At 43.7% G+C, this 23,006-nt stretch overlaps 1 protein-coding gene across 10 annotated transcripts in view; it reads right to left on the reverse strand.

Moving 5' to 3' along the window:
• Nucleotides 1-359: 359 nt before the first annotated feature.
• PDE4B (phosphodiesterase 4B) overlaps nt 360-23,006 on the reverse strand; it is a 219,593-nt gene continuing 196,946 nt past the window's right edge. For 9 of the 10 annotated variants that reach the window (XM_069788481.1, XM_069788490.1, XM_069788482.1 and 6 more), the window contains 9 exons: nt 12,345-12,438; nt 9,049-9,227; nt 8,369-8,467; nt 8,066-8,230; nt 7,545-7,644; nt 6,687-6,841; nt 6,468-6,590; nt 5,251-5,433; nt 360-2,425 (listed from right to left, as the gene is read on the reverse strand). In XM_069788481.1, the coding sequence (XP_069644582.1) occupies nt 2,060-2,425; nt 5,251-5,433; nt 6,468-6,590; nt 6,687-6,841; nt 7,545-7,644; nt 8,066-8,230; nt 8,369-8,467; nt 9,049-9,227; nt 12,345-12,438 (1,464 nt within the window). In that variant the 3' untranslated portion in view covers nt 360-2,059. Of the gene's footprint in view, nt 2,426-5,250; nt 5,434-6,467; nt 6,591-6,686; nt 6,842-7,544; nt 7,645-8,065; nt 8,231-8,368; nt 8,468-9,048; nt 9,228-12,344; nt 12,439-13,193; nt 13,544-23,006 lie in introns of those variants that run through there. The other variant, XM_009930583.2, reaches the window with a different exon arrangement.

The raw sequence follows: 23,006 nt of genomic DNA on the forward strand, positions 1-23,006 counted from the left end.
GCTGCGCTGCCGGCCGCGGCCATCGCCTTCCTGTCTGCACCGCCTTCCTGTCGCCGCTGCCACCGGCACCGGCCCCGCTCCGCCGCCGGCTGCCGCTCAGGAAGGCGAAGGTCTCGCAACCGGCACGATGGAGAGGGCGGCCGTGCCCTCCGGCCGCAGAAACTCTTCTCTTCCCGTTCGCAAGACAAGGGCTTTGCGCGTCCGCTGGGTTTCGGCCACAGGAAGGGTTTTTTGCTGTGCCCCCCGCCCCGGGTGCCAGCTGGGTCCCAGTCGAGCACAGTGAGCGCGGCCGCCTTCGCCTGTGGTCGAGATACTGCGCACGCCGACCTGTCAAAAAAAGCAGCACAAAGAGCCGCAGGCAGGGTCATGCTTTCATTTATTCACTTCATATAAAAATCTCTTAAGAATGCATCTGAACACAATATATAATACTATAACATACATTGTGTGAAACTTTTGGAAACAATAAAATAACCACCTGGAACAATGCAGTGTTCAACAGACATACAAACCCATTGATCATGCACAACTGTGCTATTTTCATTAACTAGTTAGTCACAAGTTGGACCAAAAGCTTGAAACATATTTTACAAACTGAGATTGACACCGCTCACGATGCCGGACAAGCTTTGTCAGAAGAAGTTTCACAGCACAATTATTACATCAGTTCACATTTTTGTCATAGAAATTCACATTGGGTTGTTCAGAAGTTGGAACGTGACATTTAAAAGCCGGCCCGTTCGCGGGGGTTTCTTTTTACGGTTCCCCCCCTCTAGGTTTTCAGCACTTCCAACTGCTCGCCTGCTGCCCTGGGGTCCGGTCCCCCCTCTCGGCTCGCCGTGAAGACGAACCCCCCCCACGGGCGGCTGCCACCCGAATGCCCTTCCTGGGTTGCGTCTGTCTCTTCAGCTATGTTCAGGTTCTTGTATTTTATGCAATACAAAAGGTTACAAGAAAAAAAGGCAACTCTTGTTCCGAGTTTTCTACACAATTAACATCGCCGCCGACAGGCAATGTTAATTCATATAAATTAATAACTTACAAAACATTACAGTATATACATTACGTAATAAATACACTGTTATAAACAGTAATGGAGGTGTTAGAGCTCAAGGCAGTGCAGGAGGAGGACGGTGGACCTAAACCTAGGAAACGTGAACGGTAGGCGAGAGAAACACAAATATCCGAGCGTGCAAATTCCACTGAGCCAAGGAGCTGCCGAGGGGGAACGCGCGTCACACGCTGCCTTATCACGCTTATTATATATGTACTGCGCTGTGCCATGGAAACAAACTACCCTCTATCCTGCGCACGACAAAAATAAAACCCCATTGAGGAAAAAATACTGTTATTCCTAGCAAGCGAACAGAGATGGTGCAAGGTGGCATGATGTGACTTTAAATGGGTCGCCTGGGGTATTAAGAAGACGATTAAAGGTGCAGTAATGCAAAACAGAGGGTTTCCCTTCTATTAATCTGTAAAAGTGATTAACTGCAATAAAGTGACAGGTATTGCCCATGAAAAAAGGAAGACTGCTTCTTGTAACAGGAAGAATCAAAAAAGTATCCATCAATTTTGAAACACTTTGTGTCATTTTTTATACTAAACTCTGTGTATTTAATTAATAGACTCTTGAAAAGACATGAAAGTGTTTACAAAGAAGGCACACAGGTCTGCAGACAGGTGGTCAGGTGGACAGGTTTTATATGGAGAGCTATTAATCAGTAGTTTCTATCAGTCTAACTGGTATAAATTCCAAAACTAACAGTATAAAATCTCTCAGTTGTGTGTCATTTACTCTTCAGTCACAACCCAAGCCAGCTCCAGGACAACACCATGCTCTTAGCTGACAAGGCTTAAACCACAATGTAAATCACCTGTTAATTTCCTGAGCAATCATTCACTACACGATCTTTAACCCTGACTCCAATCTCAAGTAGCTGGGAAGATCTTTTAGCCAATGTTAGACACAGGCCTCAGACCCAGGCTGCAGGCTAGTCCATCAGACTGCTTGCATGCTCATTAAGTGTTTAAAATCCACTCACACAGGTACAGGACATTATGTGTCGACAGGAGACGTATCTTCTGTCACAATTTCTATGTTCGCCTCCCTCTGTGGGTCCTCTTCCCCCGGGTTGGCCACGCAGAGTGTCTTTGTATTGCTGAAGTAGCCGATGCTCTCGCCGTCCTTCTCTGGTCCATCCGAATCCTCCTCCTCCAGCGTCAGTTCAAACTGGAACTTCTCCATCAGGCTCTGACAGTCCCTGCCCCGCTCCTCCAGCGGAGGAGATGGGCTCTGAGGTATCATGCTCTGGTACCAGTTCCTGTTGTCCTCCAGCGTGTCCAGGATGTCCTGGGCGTCGGGCTGTACCAGGTCAGCCCACGTCTCCCAGAGCGGATGGACGATGTAGTCAATGAAACCCACCTGAGAAACACAGGAACATGCATGCTTAGGGGAGGGGAATGGCTAGAGGCAGATGGGTGTCTAGAAAGTTCAAATGCTGTTAATACATGATTTTTACAAGCAAAATACCCGCCCCAGAGCAAGGTCCCAAACCAGCACAGTCTAACTGCAGACACAATCATCTGATACCCAAAGCTGCACCTACAATGTTGGGCTAGGTTGACATCTTGTCCAAAATCAAACCTTGGATGAAAGTTTAATGAAAAGCAGGAGCCACCTGGAAACTCAGTGATGGAGCTGCCAATCCCATCCCTGGCTGCATGCGTGATTTTAAATATCCCCATAGACGTCCTTTCCCGACCAGCAGATCAACCCCTGCCCTGCAGAAGTCAGGGTAAGCCATCGCTCTGAAGACAGAGCATCCCACTGAGGGATGCCTCTTACCAGCTGTTAGTGCAGAGAGGCATTTTAGAGGATCGTTGCCTCTACGCTAAGCACTGAGAAAGTTTGCTGTCTCTCCGATAGGATTCCCTGGTGACTGCAGACAAGGCTGGTGCATTTACGGCAGCTCTGCCGTTACCCCAGCGTATTGATGTGGCTGGCGGCTGTGAAAACGCCAGTGCTCCACCCGCCCTAGCGCCGAATGCCACTGCTTTTACGGACTGAAGTTTGACCTTCAGGCATATTTTACTATGGTGTGTAGTTTGTACCTATCCTGAACTGTTTCATGGTCCTGTACCTTTAAACATTTCAGCATTTCTCCTCTACTCTGCCAAAGCAGCCACCGTGCTTCTCTGCGGAGCTGGCCCTGGTAGAGATTTCCTTTCCTTTCATTTTGTTTTGGAAAGAGTGCAGAAAGCAGGTCAGCTCATCCCAAGAAGTGCTCCTCCTGCACGAAGGCGGCCAGACCACTGTTGCCCGACTCCCATGGAGTGACGTGCCAGCGGTGGAAACATTGAGGGTTGTGGCCGAGTCCGTCAGTCCTTCCGCCGGTTGGCGCGTAAGCTCTGAGCTAAACCATTTTTCAATTGTCTGACTAAGAGGACGTACGTCCAGGATGGAGAAAACTGAATGGCCATAAAGAGGATTGAAATTCTTCCGTCTTGGCAGAATGTGTCACTTCTCTCCTCGCTCCGCTGGACAACATTTCTGTGCAGCAGGAAAATGGCTCTCAGAGGGGCCAGACTCAACGTGCAGATGTTTGCTTTGGAAATCACACATGCCTCCTTCAGACACAACAGGATGTCAATAGAACCATTAACATTCAATTGTAACATACTGTTGAGGCAGCTTAAACAAAAAGGTGATGAAAATTTCCTGCAGCACATGTTCCGGAGCACTTTTAAAGTGAAAAAAAATTCTGTATGGTTAGCCGATGGCTTCACCACCACCCAAAATGCTCAAGGGCTATACAGCACCAACGGCTAGAGATCGGTCACTTCATAACCAGTGAAGTTCCTCTAAACATTGTTCCTTTAAACAAACATCCCAAATCACGGAATAGCTGGCCAGGTGGCTGAGCACTGATCTTAAAATATTTTGATGTAAAGAGGCAACATCTAGAGCTTTGCAATACTTGCATACAATCTTCCAACCAATTCCTTGTTTCACTCCAGAACGGACATGCCACCTCCCTTTCTCCTTTGCCACTAGTTGGGATCTCAATGGTAGCCATTTTGTGCAATCCCTGTTCCTTTTGCATAGCAAAAATGCCATTTTGAAACCTCTGTGAAGTGCATATGTGAAACAAAAAATTAACTGGAGCTCACATGCGGAGCACATGGGCATTTTCTGGCCAAGCCTGGCCAAAGGATTCATTTCTTGTTAGGTTAACAAATAAGACAGATTTTTCCAACAAAATCACCATGCGGTTGAGTGAATAATTTTGAAACCACTTGGCTTAGCCCAAGAGGACATTTGGAAATAATTATCATCAATTTTGTTACTTATTCAAGCTGAAAAACCTCAATGATGACTTGCTAAAGTCATTTAAAAACAACAACCAAGACACCATTATATAAAGACTGGAATACATTTAGGCAAACATAAATTACCAGCTTCATTACAGACTAACCGGCTTAAATTTTACACCCTCTGCTACACAGGTCAGAACAAAATCTGACCTTGTAACTGTTTAATCTATGAATTAGAACTAGGGATGAGCCAGTTAATCTCAAAAAAAAAAAGATATATCCAGTTCCTTTTAAGGTTTGCATTGACATAAATAAATATTTCTTTGACTTCACCCAGCACACAGCAGCTCCATCAGACCTCTAACTTAACCGGCTAGATCATGCACTGCAAAACTGTTTTGCACGAGACTGAATAACAACTGACATCCAGACTTTTCCAGTGTCCTGAAGTGGAGAAGTCCAGTTCCAGTGTCTCTCAGCTGGAAGAAGCTCCTAAACCTGCAGTTCAATGGGGCTGGCATTGCTATAAATATCTAACACAGGGCATGATGTCAGTAGGTTTAGGAGGTGCTAATTAAGGAGGCTGGAGGCTGTGAAAGCAGAATAGACCTGGCAGAAGGAAGGGGAGATCGGAATTGCACTTTTCAAGCCTGGGGAACAAAAGGAAACCAACTCATTCTGGAAACTGGGACACAAGAGCAAGATGAACATGCATTTGGAAACGAAGAGATGCCGAGGGGTACATAAAGGAGTCTGAAAAGCCTCGCCAGTCTATATGAGCTTCAGGCACAGCTGGATGTCAGGGTCAATCAGAACCAACCCTCTGAACAGCTGGCTGTTTGCCTAATTGTGCTAGAGAAAGCAGATGAATTTTGTCTCCACTTTAAAAATACAAGTTTAGGCAGTACAAAAATGCAGCTCACGGCCAATTACCTGTGATTTTTCCACTGATGCTGTGTGTTTGTCGCACATTGGACTGATTTCCATTCCTCTTTCTCGCTCTTTGTCTCCCTGCTGGAAGAACTCCTCCATGATCCTGTCCGTCCACTGCCGGTACAGCTCCAGAGACTTTGTGGGATTACTCAAGTCTGCACAATGTACCATATTTCGGAGAACCTGTGATTACATTAATCAGAAAACTCATAAAATCAAATGGAAATAGAGGACGGTTTCAAGCTGTATCTGCTTGCTTAATTCAGGACATTTAAGCACAAGACTCTTCGATTATGCAACAGCCTATAAAAATATTAATATCGTAACATCTCTGGATATGAGACTAGCTGCTATGGTCCACTTCAAAAGTGAAACGTGCTATATGTTTTTCAGACAACTTGATATTTACAGGGGGTGCAGTTGTGGCAATGTCAATTACATCATACAGGTTTGTTTTTGAATGCAGGTGCTTCCCACCATTCAAAATTTATTTCCATGCTCTCAGATGGTTAAATGCTCCTACTGTATTAAATGAGTAATATCCCTTCCACACACACAAAAAATGTGCCTGACTAACAGTGGCCGCAAGGATTTAGACAGCAACAGAGTGACCTGTTTTAACATCAGCAGTCTTAAATAAAAATGTAGGGAGAGTTTTCCCACGAGACTGTTCTTAAGAAGTTGGCCACCAAAGTGGAGAGAAGATCAGGATGTATCTTGTCCTACTGACTATGCAGCCCTGTTCCAGTACTGCTTTGTCATTTCTGTAAATCAAGGATCAGATTATACAGGGAACCGATTGTACATCACTGATTTCAGCTCAGTGAGAGAGCTGCTTTAGGTATGGAGTTATAAATTCTTTCAATCTCGCAATGCTGTAACAATCTTGCTATACTTTTTCGACAGGAGAAACAAATGGAAGAAAGCAGCAAGGAAATTCAGGAGCCCTCAAAAACTCAGCCTTATAGATTAACTTCAGAAGAACGTGCATGTTTGGAGTTCTGTGCTCTAAGTGTTAAAAACATAATCCCCTTTATCTAAAAGATATGGGACCACCTTGTACCTCTATGTGGTGCAGAACAGAAGAAAATGATTGCTGAAAATTTAGGTCAGTAGCTTCTATATATGATCCATTTAAAAGCCCCAGTAAAAACAGGAACATGGTTTCTTCAATCCTGAACAAAATACACAAAATCCAGGGAACTTGGCTGATGTACCTGTATTCTGTCTGTGTAGTTGTCCAGAAGGAGGACTCCTGAACTGGTCACTTTCTTGGTTTCCACCATAGTCTTCAGATCAGCTAACAGACTCATATGCTTGGACATATCTGTTGCCAATACCTTTACAGAAGTGAAAATAGGATCTCAGTATGGGCAACCACAAGAAGAAGACACTTTTTTGTTTAAGAAGAGGAGCAGCGTGTGCATAGTTCATACCATGTCAATCACCATCTTCCTGAGCGTCTGACGCTGTTTCTTGGTCAGGTTCTGGAAGATGTCACAGTGCTCCTCTTGAAGCAGTTTGAAACCCACAGCAAGATGGTGGTTCTCCAGGACAGATTCGTCATTGTACATCAGGGCTAGTTCGGAATCTAGCAAAGCAACACAAGTATGTGACTCCAGCATGTGAAATGTGTGATTTCAAATAGCAAACGCTTGTCCTGGTACCGAACATTTATCTGTATGCAATAAATTGAGAAAAGCTTTTTTTTTTCTTCATGTGTGCCAAGAGTGCGCGGTTTTCTAATCTGAGCACATATGTATATAATATAAACAGCCCTTTGCTCTGTTCTAATGAACAAAATAGTACTCGGTTGACTTAGTTACGGGCTTCAGAGTCACTGACAACAGAAAGCATGAATCCTGCAAACACACTTTCCAAAAAAGAACAATACCCATATTTTGCAATCAAGATACATGCTTAGCCTGTTGCAGAACACAATATGAACCACAATATTTAGCTTTATTGTTGTCAATAGCAATAGCATTATTTATCTTCTATTAATGATAAAATTTGCACTCAGGAGTGGAAAAATTATTATGCGTTAGCAAGTAGTAATATTCACAAGATTCAAGGGCACTTTGCAAATTGTACTACAATAGCTTCCTTTGTTAGGAAGTTCATTTTAATTACTGCTTTATTTCACACCATCTAACTAGTCTGCTGCACAATATTTTGAGAAAGCAATGCAGTCTGAAGGTCAAAATTTGTGACCTCGCTGTAATGGAAAATGCATTTCCATTAGTTTCCAAGTTTGCAGATGAAATTATTATTGTATTTGAAACAAAACTCACTTGTATTAATAAGAAATTGATTGGAGACCCCAGGGTGATCCACATCATGAATTGCAGCTGCAAAAATTGCAGCAAGGATTTCCAAATCAGTGAAGACGGCCTAGGAAGGAAAAAAAGGAATTTGTCAGAAAAGTCCTTATGTTTTATCTCTCAGCAGTTTGGGAGGCTGATTCAGAGAAACAAATTGTGCTTTTTAAATCAGTTTTCTGAGGACAAGACATTTACTCAGAAGAAAGGTCTACAAGCAGCATCTGCTCTTTAAGATGAAACAGAGATTACAGGCAAAGCTGCTGCTGAAATTTCTTAATGGTGATTTCCCTGGAAGTAAACTGAGCCCTCAGAAGGGCAGGCAGCACACTGCTTTTTGCAAGTCTGAGTGCTACCGGTGATTGACTCAGCTTAAGGTTTTTCTCCTAGGTTCACATAGACAATGTGGTGCTTTTAAGCCGCCACCCCACCTTTAAGCCAACTCTAAGACGACTGCCCAACACAAAGCACTTAGCTCAAACTAGGTAACTCACATCCAGCGCAGGGGTAGAGAGCAGAACGTGCGTGGACTGGGCAACATCAGCAGCATGGAGGCTGTTGTGGTAAGCTACGTCCGAATGGTAGTGGTCTTCTAGCGTCATCATGTACGTTACAAAAGTGTCTGATGAGATCTTGAATGTTTTTAGTAGATCTCGCTCCTGTATAATAAATGGTACAAGCATACAAGCATATATCAAATAAGGATGTCATACTGTAGAAGGCAACAAAACAGAAAGCAATTAGAAACTAAAATAGTGTTGTAAAAGAAGAGCAGATTTGATCAGAAAATCACAAACCTGAAATATAGCGTACATAATGCAGGTGAGCGGCCTGTTGTGGGAATACCTTGCAACATTAAATATGTTGAGACCCCACTTATTCAGATCTTCCAGTTCCTTTTGAAAGGACAAAAAGAGAATAGTTACAATATTCTTCAAGACAATTCTGCATTTATCACTTGCACCAAGTCTTTTGCATTTTCCAAAAGTTTGAAAAGATGCAAATTCAATCTTCATTATGGTAATTATGTAAGCGCATGAACATGCGTACTTAATAAAGCACACGAACACAGAGTAACTGTGAAGGGCTGATGCCAAAGCACTTGTACAAGGAGACGACATTTCTCTGTGTGGCAGGGGAATTATTTGTGATGTGTGTTTCCAGGTAGCAGGAAGAAATGCCCTGACAGAGACAAAGGCCCCACAGCCAGTTTGCTGGACATCGCGTTGTTACACATTCCTGTGTTTGATAATTGCTCTCCTCAGCCTTCATCACATTTTTAAAATTATTTTAGGGATATTTTCAAGGAATTTATGAACATAGAATATGCTGTTAGGGCCTGATACCATTAATTACAGCATTTGTAATGGCTGCATCACTTCAAGGATACCGATTCCAGTTTTACAAGGCAGGGAGCAGTCCATCCCTGGCTTTCAAATAATACTGATTCTCCCAGAACTGCAAGAATCTGTCATACCTTGGCCAGATGGTCTTCCTTTTCTGTTTTCACACCAAATCGTGAAATGCTGGTGTTATTTAAGCTTGAACTATGCATTAATTTTTTCACTCCACTGATCTGTGTCATGAGCTGCTGTTTTTTCTTTTTCTCTCTGTCTTTCTGGGTGGGAGAAGGAATCTCCACATCATTCTGCTTGTCTGTAACAAATAAAGGTGAAATGAGTCAACATTGTTTGCAGTGCGAGCACCCATCACACCCCCTAAAATCAACCCTTAGCTTTGCTGATTAAGTGGCTCTGCACACCAGTTCAAACCCATGTGTTTCTGCTGGGGGCATTCTCTAATTTTGGGACCGAACTGAACCGAAATCAAAGCAAAACAGTCACATAACCTCCGTTTGCCCTCTGCAAGACTGAACCTTCCCACTGAGCCCTGCTGGGACATGAAGCGTCAGGCTGCTTTCATTGTAGCCATTTTCAAGCTGCATCGCTTGGGGACACAGCACATGTCCAGGAGCTAGCTCTTCATGCCTGAAGGGCACCAGGTTCTGCTTATGGCTAGGTATCAATTAATTTTTATTACCTATTTTCAGGAAAATAAAATATATATTCAAACAACACATTTTTCCTCAATGAAGTATATAAGCATGTATTTTCACATTCACTCTCTTGATGCTTATAAGGGCCAAACGCATCTCCATACCCCCTGCTCTTAAAACATCAACCCAATAATAAATTGGTGTCACTGATTTATTAAAGGTTTGCCCTTTACAAATATGTATAGAATAACATAAATGCACAGGCCATATTACTATTGTCATGCTCAGAGATAGTAACAATATTAGTGCACATTAAGTAGGCACCTAGTGGGGCACAAACTTCGCTGTGGAGATGTGTTTAATAAATAAATCTATCCTCATATGCTACTTACTGCCTTTACTACTGATTTATTTGCTGCATTAAAATGGAGATACAGTGGCTCATTACTTTCATACTAACCATTTTTTCATGGACTTTTAGAAAAGGCTGCTATAATCTCTGCATCTTTGCATCTCTGAGGACCTTTGGAGGGACTAGGCATCTAGGCATTAGTTACTTTTGCCTTGGCTTAATTAAAAATCTCTGAAATAAGAACTACCAGTGAGTCTGCAACACTGCAATTAAGAAGGAAGCCATTATTCACAGCAACACTCAAGCTGACATCAATGGGTGTTTCCCTTGTGTGTTTTTGCTGAACAACAGAAGGACTTTCCTCTATATAATCTCCTTAGCAATGACTAACACTAAGGCAGCGTAAAATGGACATTCTTGAACATACATCTCTAATTTGTTAAATCACGTCCCCACGGTGGTGGTGGCAGCAGCAATGCCCCTCAACCTTTGGGAAAAGGCATGTGCTGAAAGGCCATCATGATCTTCCCCATTTATGTGATGCGGCTAACGATAAACCCACCTTTTTTCATCTTTGTCCTTCAAACGGATCTAAAGCTTGTGTCCTTGCTCACACTGACCAAATGGTGACTGCAGGACTGGCCCCTCTGCAGAGGACATCGCATCTTGGTGCCTTCCTCAGCTCATTTAATAAAGTCAAGAGACTGAATGAAGTCATGTGATCTGGTTTTAGTATCTGTAAGTTATCTCCATCTAGCAAACACTGTTTGGAGGTAAATGAATGTTTGTTCAACTTCGCCAGCTGTAGACTCCTGATATTTTGTGTGTTCATTTAATTTTAAACCAAATTGGGGGGCGGGGGGGGGGTGGTGGAGTAATTCATAAAAAAGTAACAGCATGACTTCCTAAAAAAGCTTTTAAGATCCTTTTAAAAGCTTTACTCGTTTATTTTTAATATGAGCAATCAAGTTGCAATCTGGCCCAATCTGGCGAGCCTGCACCACTCAGCCTTAACACGGCCCTAAGTCGTCGAGTGGCCTTCATACTGCCACAAAATAGCGAGGACATCACCATTACAGAACATGTGAGAAGAAGCAGAATAGGAATGAACAAGACCATTGTCAAGACCTGCAAAGGGAAATGCAGTTACCTGACCCAGCCTGAGTACGGGGAATAATACGGCCCCATTAGGACCAGCAGTGGCTTCAGCTAATTAGCCCCTGCTGAGATACAGGCTCCACTAACTTGAGTGTATGTGGGGTTTCTTAGTTTTATATCAGGTCCACAGTATCAAGCTGCATTGAGTATTTCTGCTGCAGCACATCCTGCTCCAGAGACATATGCCTACTGGCAAGAGCTGATGAACAACAAACTCCCTGAAAATGCCATGGTGGTCATGCTCCCGGGCGCGCTGTGTACGCTCCAGGCTCTCCAGCTGAAGAAGTGGCCTGCTGGCTGGCAGCTAGGCAGTCTTGCTTCTATTCCCTCTATTAATTCATGTTCTGGATGTCATGATTAAGCTAAGCGATAAGACAGGGCCAATGGATTCCCACAAAGCAGCTACAGACTTACATGGATTATTAATGATGTGATGTGTCCTAAATGCAGGCGGTAGTTCCAGTTGCAACTGGCTATTGAAATCACTTTAAAATCCCTTAATGGAAATAATTGCGTGTCATACAGTGAATGCGTTCTGGGCCATCTTAACCGCAGGGCATGAGTCCCCCCCGAGCTCTGGCATCCCACATACACTCAGCATTTGAAGCTGTTGGACTCAGAGATATATACACGAGGGTCCTGTGCTAAGCTTCATTTTATCTGCAAATGGTCACAAATTCTAAAGCTGCTTGAAAACACAGAAAATTATATTTTTCATAATAAGGTTATTTTGTAAACACAGAGGATTAATTCATGCCAGTAGTCCTATGAGCTCCAATAAAACTAATGACATGGAAAATATTCTCTTTATTCTTCATTCTGACTTCCAGTGCAAAATGAGAAACTATATGATATATAAAATGTCTGGGCTCAACCTACTTGTCCGAACCCTGTCTCTGAAGGGGGAAGATGCAGCTGTGTGAGGCAGTAGTTGCAAAGATGAGAGTATGCAGTTTGGCTTGTGTGACTTTGTCCTTTCCATAAGGTCAACACAAAAAACAAATATTGCATAATGCAGCTACCAATAGCTTAATTCAATCTGAACAGAAAAATCTTTTGATTTGCTGAGGGAATTCTTCTGTGGATAGGCTTACTCAAACACTGTATTATTTTCCTCCCCATATCCATTTTGAAAGTGAAAAATCGAAGCATTTAAATAATGCTCTGCCCCAAAGGAACACTGGGCACAAGCACTGACTGGTGGGTGTTAGACTGCCATTAATCATTATCTTTGAGTCACCCGAAAGCTTGGGATGCGACGCCTTACCCAGGAAAGTGTTGGAAATGTACTCGGACACCTGGTTGCCAGAGCGGCTCATCTCGGAGAGGTGTGTCAGTTCCCGGTTCAGCATCCTCTTGAACTGGGAGGGGAAAAGCACATACACAAAGATGGCATTTTTCTGAATGCTCTTCCAAATTAATACAGCTTTATCACAAGCAAGTCCACAAACAAGCTGCTAAAAGCAAAATTCTGGAGACATTTGGAATGGAGTCAGTGACATATGGTTTCATTTAGATACTGTTCAGCATCATCATGACTAGATATTTCTTCTCAGTACACTAAACTGCAAAATTAATTTCCTCCAAGGATGCATATTAGTTTTTACTGTAACAAATGAGAAGATAATGTTTCAGGTAGTCTCCCTGAAAGATCAAATTCTTGTATTGATTTTAAATTCCACATCCTATAACCTTCTTTTGTTCTGAATTTTTTAAGTTTGCTCCATTTTGAATTACGCAAGTAAAAAGCAATTGCATACGTTCAGCACAAAACAGAGAAGAAATATGCCATAGATCTGAAGATCTGCTTGGATCATTACAGTAAAATGTAGGATTCAAGCATTTGTTCACCCAGATATACATGCTATGAACCTCCTAATTTTCTAATCACACATTTTCATTGCTGCATCATTTCATCCCGCAACAGTGAATTCCCAAAGGAGAAAAAAATTTACATACATGTACGCCGCATGCACAGTACACACATATGTTTATCTCTTGCCATACAGTACACATAAAGAACCATTTAAAAAGCATGTTTTCCTTATAGAGGTTTTATCCAAGCAATACAGCACAAAAAACCAGTCATTCATAAACCTTCAGGATTTAAACCCACCTTAATATAACCCCAAGACACAGATAACAAATAGTTTGCTTCAGGCATTTTGGAAAACTCCACGCCACCGTCCACAAATCCTCACGGAGAAATCGCCGGTCAGACAGGAGAGCTCCTCGGGCACACGGACACCCCCCTTCCCCAGTCAATAAAAAAAATCAGCGTTCATCAAAGCCAGAGATCCCCCAAAGCCCGGCAGTTGCTAATCCCAGACAAAGCCAAGCTTGGCATAGCATCTTTGCAGAGGGCTGAACGTGGGTGTATTTGCTCGCAGGAGAGAATAATGAAATCAGGGATTGCACGAAGAAACGAGAACTAATCCAAATGTATTCAGCTGGATGGCTGGAAGCACTTATGAATTATGAATCGTCCTGGTTGCTTAGTTGGCTGAAGGGGGTCCCCACTCCACATCAGCCTTGCTCAGCTGAACTGTACGACAAAAAAATGATGCTGGTTTCTGAGGGGTTGCCAGCTTTAGTAACACAGCCATCTTTTCATAAGGAAGATTAAAATGGAGGAAGCTCTGTGCATATTTAAATAAGTCAAAAGTAGGCAGTAGTCTCTTCTCCATTTCTGCTTTGTTTTAATCCTCTTCATTACAGAGACTGAGGATTTTCAAAGCAAGTATTCACTTATGGATTTCTAAAAGCATAATTTTTCATATTTTCAGTGTGATCATGAATATTTTTCCCCTACATGGTAAAGGGCAAAACGTAGCAATGTAACAAAATATACCTTTACAAACTGGAAATATTTTTCAGGTAAAAGGTATAAACTAATAATAACCTTAAATCTGTAACGTCAGTCTGCAATTAATAAATTCTTTCTTACAAGGATATATTCACAATCCAAATTTCAAGATTTGATCATTACTTTAATTTTTTTTTAAACTGAAATGCAATCACTTTATCAGGGAGCTGTAGCTGTCCTTTTAGCATCAAATCAAAAGAAAAGCACATTGTACTGTGTATGTGATACAGATCACAGCAAGGAATCACCACTGATGTGCAGCACTCACACTGCTTTAGGACGTCCTTGGTGATTGCTGGCTGTAATATGCCGCACGACAGCGGCCAGGATTCCTAAAATAAAAGTGCAACCTTTGGTCTAAAATTATTTCCTTTCTCCAACTGCCTTCATTAAAAGTCACCAGCCTCGCATGACGTCACGAGGCTTCCTCACGTGCTGTGGGACACGCGGGGCAGGGGGGGCAGCCTGTGCTGCATCGCACCCCCGGTCCCTGCTGCAAGAGCTGACGGACCAGCACTGAGCACCACGAAAATCACGCCTCGCTCGCCAGGCATGGCTCCCACTCAGCCCTTCGGCCTTGAGAACCATGTAGAGCAAATCAAGTTGTGAACCCACCCTCTTCTCTCCTCAAATGCATGATTACCAGAGGTGGAAAGCTGATGCCACCTCCCTTTTACCACGTGGCTATCTGCGCAGACCAAAGATGGGGTGCTATCTGCTCGGACTCTGCCACCACCATCTCTGCCGTCTTCTTTTGCAGCAACCTGCCTTGCCCTGCCAGCGTGAACGTCACACCGCGAGGCCTCACTTTCTGGGTTACTCAACCAGTTTAAATATTGTCTCATGGGACACAGGCAGGAGTGGGATGTGAAAGACGCTGGCTGCCCAGGAGGTCATGGGCATGGGGCTTTGGCTCACAGGGTCTCCCCTAAACTTCATACCAACCAAGAGGGACAAAAGCCTTTTTGAAACTCCTAAGAGAAACCCTAGTGATGGAGAATGACTGGCAGCAAGAAAGAAAACCAAGTAAGAGAAAGCCCGTGGGAGGAGGGGAGAGCTCTGAGCCTATCATTCCTCACAGTGACGTATTTTCGCCGGTCACAAGCACCAGCCACCGACACGTGAGCACGCCCACAGACTCACAGTGAAGCATGTGCTGAAACATTTCTCTGGATCGAGGCCTTTATCTTTCCAAGGAAAACACCATAATCAGATGATGACACTTTTAAGCAGCATTGAGTCGGTCAGGTTTTCTATACAATCGCCCCTTTCAGACAAATAATCCCAAGCGGTGGACAAACATCTGAAAAAAATGCCTTTACCTCACAACTGGCTTTATAAGGTACAAAGGGTAGCTGCTGCCTTTTCGCAGAGGCACAAAGCAATTAAACGGCCTCCACAAGGTCACCCAAGCCATCCGCAGCAGAGATGAGGACAGATAAAAGACCTTGGGACTCTCGTATCTGATCTTTAACCAGAAATCTGTCCCCTTCATCTCCTCCAACAGCCTTAATCTTGCTCACTTTTCAAGACTTTTAATCAGCAACCTTTTATAAACGCAGACAGGAGTATTACAGCACTGCTAAAAGGACTATCAGGGCCAAACCCAGCCGAGACACCCACAGTGCTATGAGAATACCCACATGCTTTGCAAAGTTTTTTGCAATTTACCATCTGAATGATGCTGGCATCTAAGCAGGATTTACTTAATAACACAATATCCTTTTGAAAACAAGACAGTTCAGCATGGAGCGAGGCATGCTGATGGTGCACTCGGTAATCGCAATGTCTTCACTGCTCGTGGGGGGTATCTGGGATTTTTCCTGAGCTTCCCTTGATGTCAGGATGCTCTGGAGCGACACTGCTTCCTCTGAACTGCTGTGCCATTTGCCTGTGGCGCCTGCGGGGAGAAAGCACGTTGCTGCCTCTCTGCACAGATCAATGACTGATGTCATGTGCAAACCTCAGTAATGATCCCTTCGTTAAATCGATTTGACAGCAAAGGGTAAAACAAACAGATTGCACGCTAGCAATGAGAAAATACCAACTGCTCTGCCATTAAGTAAACAGAAGTGTTGCTGCTTTAAAGAGCTTGTGCATGAGCACAGCATGGCCCTCAGCTCAGCAATTACGATAATGCCTATCAGCAACATGTGGACGTGTGCTGTTAATTTCATAATTAATAATCATCTCGGTGCCTTTTACAAAGGAAATAAGCACTGATAACCTTGCTGTACAGATGGGAACTGAAGCATACATAAGAATACATGCGTGCGCACACAAGGATGTACACGGGAGGGGATGCCCATGCAGACTCAAGGGGGTTTTCCCTTAGAAAGAACCAAAATCAGCAAACGGGCTTGGGGCTCCCTTCTCTCTACCCCAAACTCCGATCACAGGACCACGCAATTAACACATTCAACTGATGAAAAGAGTGCAGATAACGTAAATAAGATGAAGCCCCAACTGAAATTTTTAATAACCAAATACACATGGCAGTACAGCTGGCCTTCCCAGCAAGTCACAGAGGTCTAAAACCATCTGGAGGGTTGTGTGAGAAAAAGCCATCGCATTGCGTGGAGTTTTCCTGTTTTGCATGCTCTGAAGTAACTGCAGAAGTCATCTGAACCAAATTAAGTCTCCCAGAAATTGAATCATTCTTTGATTACCAGCAGTGACCCTTTTTCATGTATTCTCTGGTAAAGGGAATCACAGTTTCTTTCCAGCTTTCCAGTTGTGCGTGTGTGCGGTAATTTCCTTGATTACCATTGGGAAAGTTCACTCACAGTTCCCCTCTTGGCTGCCCACACTGCACCCTCGCTGCTCATGTTTTCTCTGTACCGGTAGTTGTACTATTTGCTTTTACTTCTTCGCTGTAGCGTGGGGCTTAGCGCTGGCCTCCAGCGCAAGGCTCTGCAAGGACACGACCATGGGGACCTCTACGGGCGTGCGGGAGGGTGGTGGCATCGGCACCGAGTGCATGGCAGCTCCTTCAACCGCTCGAAAGCTGGTCCTTCATCCCGTCCTAACCAAACACTGCAGGCAAGGCTTGCTTGCCTTCGTTTTCGTGCAGCGAAAGAAAATTTTGCCTAATTTATGATAGGACTTGCCAGATTTAGGAGCCCAAGCACACTGGGAGCGCGCTGGCTCTGGGACCACCACGTGTGGCACGGGGTGGAGTGCAGAGCAGCATCCAGCCACATGTGGGAAATCTCCCTGGTGCTTCAGCATGGAAAATCCCACCTTTCTGGCTCTTTATGGAAGGAACTACTCTCTTCCTTTCCTAGGAAGGAGGGAGAGCCACGCAGAGGCACACGTGTTCTTGGTCCTTCCAGCCCCACACTGGCTCCAGTGATAGTCCTGCTGTTATTCCTGTTCCTATTCCCCTTTGGAGTACAGCATCAGAGGTGTTCCTGGTGCTTTACAGGGAGAATAAAGACAGGAGGATGTATCTGCTGCTGATGTAAACCCTTTGAAGTCGATTTATACCAGCTGGGGTTCCCTGAGGCCAAGAGTCCTTATGCAAAGAGGCTGCTTAAAAAAGTTTTAGTCATTTGCAGGAGCTGAGGGCAATTTCAAGATAAAAGAGCTGCTAAGATGCTGCGGGGCTCCAGCCCAGAGTACCTAAGGAGAGTGGGGTCCCACCCCACACTTTGATGGAGGAGTATCGGTGCAGATCTCCAGTGTGTAAAAATGTTTATAAACTCTGTTCCCGGCGACCCACCCTTCTGACGCAAACGTTACATCCCTCGCTCTTCCACCGCTCCTAGAAATCCTTAGAACAAAAGGATTTGTGGTACGAGGGTTACTTTCGCCTTTGATTTCCATGCAAAGGCACCTGGGCTCAATCCTTCTCAGCTTAATTGCCTGGGTAAATTACTGCAGGTCCAGAGGTGCAATTAAACTTTGGTGTAACTCCATTCATTTCAACAGCTCTTCTCCTGGGAATAATTGGACACCCAGCACTGGGAGCTTAGAAGAGCTGACACTCACCTGCCCATGTGACAGAGAGGGAACAAGAGTGCAGCCGGAAATTATTTACACACAGGAGGGAAATTACTCATCCCTGTATACAGCAATCAGGTCAAACAGCAAATGTGTAATGCTTTTGTCTGGACCTCTGGCCGCTCGAAGGTAATGGATGTGACACTCATGCACTACTGCGGATTTTTAAAAAAATTAGATTAATCTCATCGCCTGTGTTTGAGAAGCTAGAAGAAATATTTGTAAATACCTAGCCCTCTCTTCCTGACACGGATACCTCACTCCCGTATTGCACAGAGACACCTAACTACCAGGCAGACAAAACTCCCAGAGTTTGGATTTTGCCTGAGCAAAGGCTCAGGCAGAGCAAGGCTCAGAGGGTGCGATCCTGGGTGTCCCGGGACAGCGGTTGGTACCAAACCTGGACACCCCCTGCTCACTCCTGAGATGGGCAGGGAAGCAGATCTCTGGCACACAAGCACCTTGTAACTCGCCGAAGGTTAATTTTTCATTACTCTGTTTTTTTTCCCCAAACTACATTTGGAAAACCTGCTGATTCTGGAGTGCTGGAGCATTTCTTTTGTTGTTTCTTAAAAAGTTTGCAAGTCAAAAGAGTTAAAATTCATTAATTTATAGGAGCAGTAACCTGATCATTTATCTGTGCTTTCCTGATGTTACATCACTTACAGAAAGGACTGTGTCAAACAAATTTGCCACTGTCCTTGTTACTTCATAATTTCTATCGATTTTCCTTTTTAAGCACTCACATGAAGGATAATGGGGAGGTGCATTTAAATGTTTAAAGAAAAAATGAGCCCATTTCACACTAAGCAGTACTAAAGGAGAAAGTCTGCAGACGTATTTCAGTGCCTGAAGAAAAGTGGAATGGTTGCAGTCAACTATCACTCATTAAAAAAATCAAATGCTTTTGCAACTCTTTCTAGTTCTTGTTTCCTAAAACAATATAGTTTTTAATGTGCTAGAAACTATTTTTAATGAGATACAAAGTACTATTTGTTTTTTGGGTTTTTTTTGTTTTGTTTTGTTTTCCCTTCAGCTTATTTTTTCAACCAAAAAGTAAACACACGGTTATGAAATATCCAATTTCACATCAAAGGAGAGTTGATTTATACATATGTTCAAAGGAAGACTTTAAAGGAGTAACATCATGACCAACTTGTTGGCCTTATGTTATTAGAATAATTTAAAAATCCACAATGTAAATGTTGATAAATAAATAGCACGTTGCCATAAATCAGCATGTGGCTGCTCATGAAAGCAATAACATATATCTGATGTAGACAGAACAATATTCACATTTTACCAGTAAAGTTTAGCATTTCTGAAAGCGGCAGAACCTCCCTTGGGTGGGACATATTTACGCAACACAGGGCTTAAAATTGATGAAGTGGAACCTGAAGCAGGAGTGTTATCACCCGTACATTTCCAGCTCGTTTCCAGACAAATGAGACTTGAAATATGCAAATTGCATTAAAATGCTGGAAAGGAAAAACTCCCTATAGGATCCTGCCCAAGGAAAGCACTGTGAATTAGCACTGCTTAGAAACGATACTGAATTTCCTTATTTAAAAGCAGGCTCGGGGCATGTTACTCACTTGCTGGGAACTGGTAAGGCAGAAGAAACCCCCGCTCCTCCGGATGCTGGGGAATTGGTAAGGTCATGGAGAAACCACCCCGTTTACTTTCCTGAAAATGAATGTGTCATGTGTTTATAAGGTGTGCCTGCCTGAGTTTTTGTTGGCACATGGAGAAAATGCCTGCCATACCCTGCAGGGCCAAATCTGCTTACCACCTCCTCGGTTGGGGCAGTCCTGCAGCATCTATGACAATGAATTCAAGTCTCAGTGTATCCAATACCATTGTGTTTGGTACCCAACAGCCCTTGGTTTAGATTTACATTTGTTTGGATTGATATGAAATACCAGGACGGAGAGAGTTTAAGATTTCACGCTGCATGGTGTGACAAAGCACATATTGTCTGTCTCCTTGGGCGGAAAAAACGCGGCAGTGGGGTATGGCCCAGTCTGCAGCTTGAACTGAAGCTTTGGGTTCCTTTGGAAGAGGCTCAGGTTGGTTTCTGCTTCATCCAAAATGCTCTTCCTATATTTAAGAATAGGTCTCTTCTAGCCAGTTAATACATACAACTGTATCTTGAGTCTATGCGTCAGCTTACTAGGTTTTGTATGGATTTCTTCACCAGAAAGTACCAACCCGCACACAGCAAGAGCTCTCAACCAGACAGAAGCACAGCAGCGATCCCCTGGGAACTGCACTCCCTCTCCGTCATTGAAAGGTGCATTTTATAACATAAACCAAATTGCACGGTAAGGAGGAAGGACCACACAAATGGCACGTTACAGGCAAGGGGTAACTCCCAAGACTAGTACCACCTTTTCCAGAGCAGCTGAGCACAGCATGGTGAGCATTCATATCAGTTTTTCATCTCAGCGCTGCTTTTACTCTTCACTCAAAGGAGAGGCGAGTCAATAAAACCAGAAAGAAGCAAAAACATTTGTTCTGCAAAATAATTTTTATACAGTTTTACCAGGTGGAAAAATGTTTGCCATGTTAACTGCAAAAGGAAAATCAGGAAGAAGAGATGATGAGTACCAGCCCGAGCTGAAGGCTAAGAAGCAACAGCAAAATTAAAACCTACAGCAGCTTGTTTGTTGACATAAAGTTGATTAAAGAAAGACCTGATGCAACTGACAACATCTGTGGCCTCCAGAGCAGATAGCGCTCCAGAAGGCTGCAGATCTCAGACCAAAATCTTCTGTCAGTCACACCCATGCAAACCACACTGATGAAGTCTCGAGTGCCAAAGGAAGCCAAACGACTACGTAAATAGAGCCCACAAACCAGAGAGCCTCCCCAGCTGCTCGTCCCTGCCAGGGCAGGCAGGGAGCAGGCAGAGGCATCCCTGCACCTGTGGGGCTTGGGGGTGAACCATAAGGAGATGCTGGACATTCGGATGAAATATGCCTGGACTATATTCTCAATCTTCAGAAAAAAAAAATAAATAAACAACTGAGAGGGAAAAGCATTTGTCATTTAACAAGAGAGCAATGCAATTAAACATGGGATTTTATTAATCGTATGGAGCAGCGATTTAAATTTAATTTAAATTTGAGTCAGGCTCTGCAGTCATCATTTAGGCAAATCCAGCTGGGGTTTTACCTGAGTAGGAGAACAGGCTTTGGAAAATTCAAATAACTTTGTGCCCTGAGATGACTTTTCCAAGATGCCCATGATGAGAAAACTGTGGCAACTTTTAATCGACAGAAGTCCGTTTTGCTTCAGAAAACACAGGATAAAGAGTAAATTCTGGGAAGAAGTCAGTGTAGCTCTACAATACAGTATCCCCCCCAAAAAAGGTGGCAGTTGGTCTTGCCAAAATGAAAATGAGCTTAATGCAAGCACCAAAACCATACGGAAGGCACTAATTAATGTAAATATATTTAAATGAAAAATCCTTCTCACATAGAGATAGGCAAATGATTTGCAGAATAATTTTTATGTGGCGTTTGCCCAGCTGTGCTAAACCAGCAGCAAGGTGAGGCACTTCTCGTTTGTTTGCTTGAAACACAGAGCAAAGGCTTTAATCAGAGGAATCTCTCCCTCTAAGAGCTCTGATGGATGAGCCTTCAAACCAATACATCTCCACAACATGTTCTGGCTTTGATAATGCAACATCTTTCAATTAAGTTTCATTTAGTGCAAATATTTTGATCACCAGCTGCCCCACCGAAAGCAGTTGCTCTGCAACTGGGTAAAAACCGAGACGTTCAGAGTCGGGCTGCGGAAACTGGTCCGGTCCACAAAATCAGGGTCAGGATTAGGACTGCTCAGAGGATTAAATCCTACTTTGAAATCCTTCACAGCTCACCCTCATCCTAAGTGATGCTTCTCCTCTGAGACTTCATGCATCTCCAGTATCCTCACTTCACTTCCAGAGAGGTCACTGCTCTGAACAGTTAGTCACTCTCTAGTCCTGCCCTCAAATCATGATTCATTTTGAACCTGCCTTTGAGCTATTATTTATTTAAGCCCCACCCTAATGTGCTATAACGTAAAAGTCTGAGAATGCAGAACTTTAAAACCCATCACATCCTAGTACAAGCAGAAATGTTTAAAGGACATGCTAGAAGGTCCTGGGCACCGTCATGTCCCACAGGATGGCAGCTCCCCAGAAAGGCTCCTGGGAAGGTGGATTTGAACCAAAATTCAAACCCCAAAGTCTTCATCTCTGCTGTGGCTATCTAGACGTGTAGCAGCAGCATGTAGGGTATGCATGGCCGCAGGATCTCCTTCATATTGGCTCTTCCCGCCCGTTTACTGCAATGGTCCCAGAAGATGAGAAAGCATCCGCCACTCAGAGTCACTTTTTTCTAGGAGGGTATCTCGAATGGTGGCACTGGCCCCTGGCTCCTAATACTGTACCAACACTTTTCACAGGCAATGGTGCAGCTTTCCAATATTCCGGTTTTTAAATATTTGAATCAGTTTAACTAAGATATCTGGAAACTGACAGCCCAGAGAGCTCGCAAGACCAAAGTATTAGATTGTTAAATAAGCCCATGTAAGGCCCTGCTATTCTATTCCGCCCCCCTCTTATGACATAATTGATATAATCAGAATAATTTATTTTAGAGGCCAAAGAGCAAGGGAGGAGGAATAGGATGGATATGGAGACAGCTACCCTAGAAGTCCATTTGACAGTGATGAGAACTGATACGCAGGAGCTGACTCGGACCCAGCTCGCCAAGTCTTGGAACATCCACAAGGAGCTTTGAGGGGTTTCACAGTGTGGGGCAGAGCCACCGTTCAGAGCTGGCTCCTCCTCACCCAGCAGGCTTCACTGGAACCTCATGTTCACCACTCCCAAGTGTCTCTGTTAAAAAGTATGGCTCCTGCATCGTGCACAGCTTTGCCTTAAGGAATACAGTGCCCTGTCCTCTAGAAAAGGACATCCTCAACACAAATGAAAAGCCATCAGATAAACAAAAGATGGAGTGAATATTCCCAACCTCAGATAGAAACAGCTCCTACTGCAGTTCT

Source organism: Haliaeetus albicilla, chromosome 8 (assembly GCF_947461875.1).
Source record: "Haliaeetus albicilla chromosome 8, bHalAlb1.1, whole genome shotgun sequence".
NCBI classification, from domain to species: Eukaryota; Metazoa; Chordata; class Aves; order Accipitriformes; family Accipitridae; genus Haliaeetus; species Haliaeetus albicilla.